This window comes from Apis dorsata, unplaced genomic scaffold (genome assembly GCF_000469605.1).
Source record: "Apis dorsata unplaced genomic scaffold, Apis dorsata 1.3 scaffold_149, whole genome shotgun sequence".
NCBI classification, from domain to species: domain Eukaryota; kingdom Metazoa; phylum Arthropoda; class Insecta; order Hymenoptera; family Apidae; genus Apis; species Apis dorsata.
In genome coordinates this window covers 50,871-52,172 of record NW_006263440.1, presented here as the reverse complement: position 1 = coordinate 52,172, position 1,302 = coordinate 50,871, and the positions used below count along the sequence as shown (strand labels likewise).

The 1,302-nt window shown below is 32.0% G+C and overlaps 1 protein-coding gene across 5 annotated transcripts in view; it reads left to right on the top strand.

Moving 5' to 3' along the window:
* LOC102680513 (fasciclin-3) overlaps positions 1 to 1,302 on the top strand; it is a 310,068-nt gene that overhangs the window by 306,667 nt on the left and 2,099 nt on the right. For 3 of the 5 annotated variants that reach the window (XM_006613380.2, XM_006613382.2, XM_006613379.2), the window contains 2 exons: positions 685 to 715; positions 984 to 1,076. In XM_006613380.2, the coding sequence (XP_006613443.1) occupies positions 685 to 715; positions 984 to 1,076 (124 nt within the window). The remainder of the gene's footprint in view (positions 1 to 684; positions 716 to 983; positions 1,077 to 1,302) is intronic. The other 2 variants (XM_006613384.2, XM_006613383.2) reach the window with 1 other exon arrangement.

The following is a 1,302-nucleotide window of genomic DNA, read 5'->3' as shown; positions in this document are numbered from 1 at the left end:
AAGGAAAAAAAAAAAAAAAAAATTGAATAGGGGAGAAAAAAAAGAGAAAAAAAAAGAAAGATGGATCAAATCACCGTTTGACAAAACGAAGAAGAAAAACTACGAAAACGAAGAAGAAAAAAAAAATGAATGAAGTTTTGAATGTTATTATATACGGTCGATAAGTGAAATAACGAATAACGCGTGTTCGTGCACGCGGCATCTACACACATATACACCCACACAGCATGTATACACGTACACACTACGACCACGTAAGGAACGAACACGAAAAGAAAATGAACATGAACATTTTGTATCTGTAATTGTAGATACAACGCAATAGGCAAGAGTAAATTTAATTAAGAATTCAAATGAAATTAATATATAGAAGAGCTGTATGTAATTAATTGTAAGTTCATTCATCGCTATGATATTATAACTTAGGTATTATATGATTTTTGAAATAAAACATTTGTTTTAAATACATATATAGAACGTACACGAGAATATGCCATCCCGTCACAGCAGCTGCGTTCAAAAGCTTAATTTTCAATTCTTTCATCGATCTATCGTTCGATAATAACTTCGAATAATCGATCGATTATAAGTAAATAGTTACAATCGGGAATTGAAAATTTTATTAACGCTCGTGTTATTCGATCTGATTAAACGAAATCTGTTTTTTTTTTCGATTATTTACAGGTAACACGACGTCTAGGAATCTTGGCGAGTCGTGAGTATTTATCTTTTCTTAAAAAAATTTCCTTACATATTCTCTTTTAGTAGCACAACTCACTTTAAATATTCTGCACCGAATTTCGTAACTAATATTTTTCTTTTTCCCTGCTTCGTAGAAGAGACAAACACACTTAAATTTATGTTACTTTCTTTTCTTTTTGTATATATATATATATATGAATAAAAACGACAAGAAAAGAATGAAAGACAAACGCAATCGATATCAGTTGAATTACATCTATCGGTATTTACCATATTACCAGGAAATCGCGCAGAATCAAAGACTTTGCGGATCCGGCAGCGAGCGTTAATCTACTTCGTTTTGAGAAATCGATAAGCCAAGACGAAACGCAAAGGCAAGAGTTTTATTTTCTATTTCCTTCAAAGAAAGAAACATCAAGCTTGTGCTCAATGTTAACGTCATAATTTTTATGGAAAATACCGAGATAATTATAATCCGTCGCTTGTTACCTTATAATTTCTACATTCCCTGTTTACTCGCTGTTTCTTGTGTACGTCTGCTTATTAATCAGCTTTAACTTCTCGCTCACCTTACCTACGTCCAATTTTTCCATGCTTCTT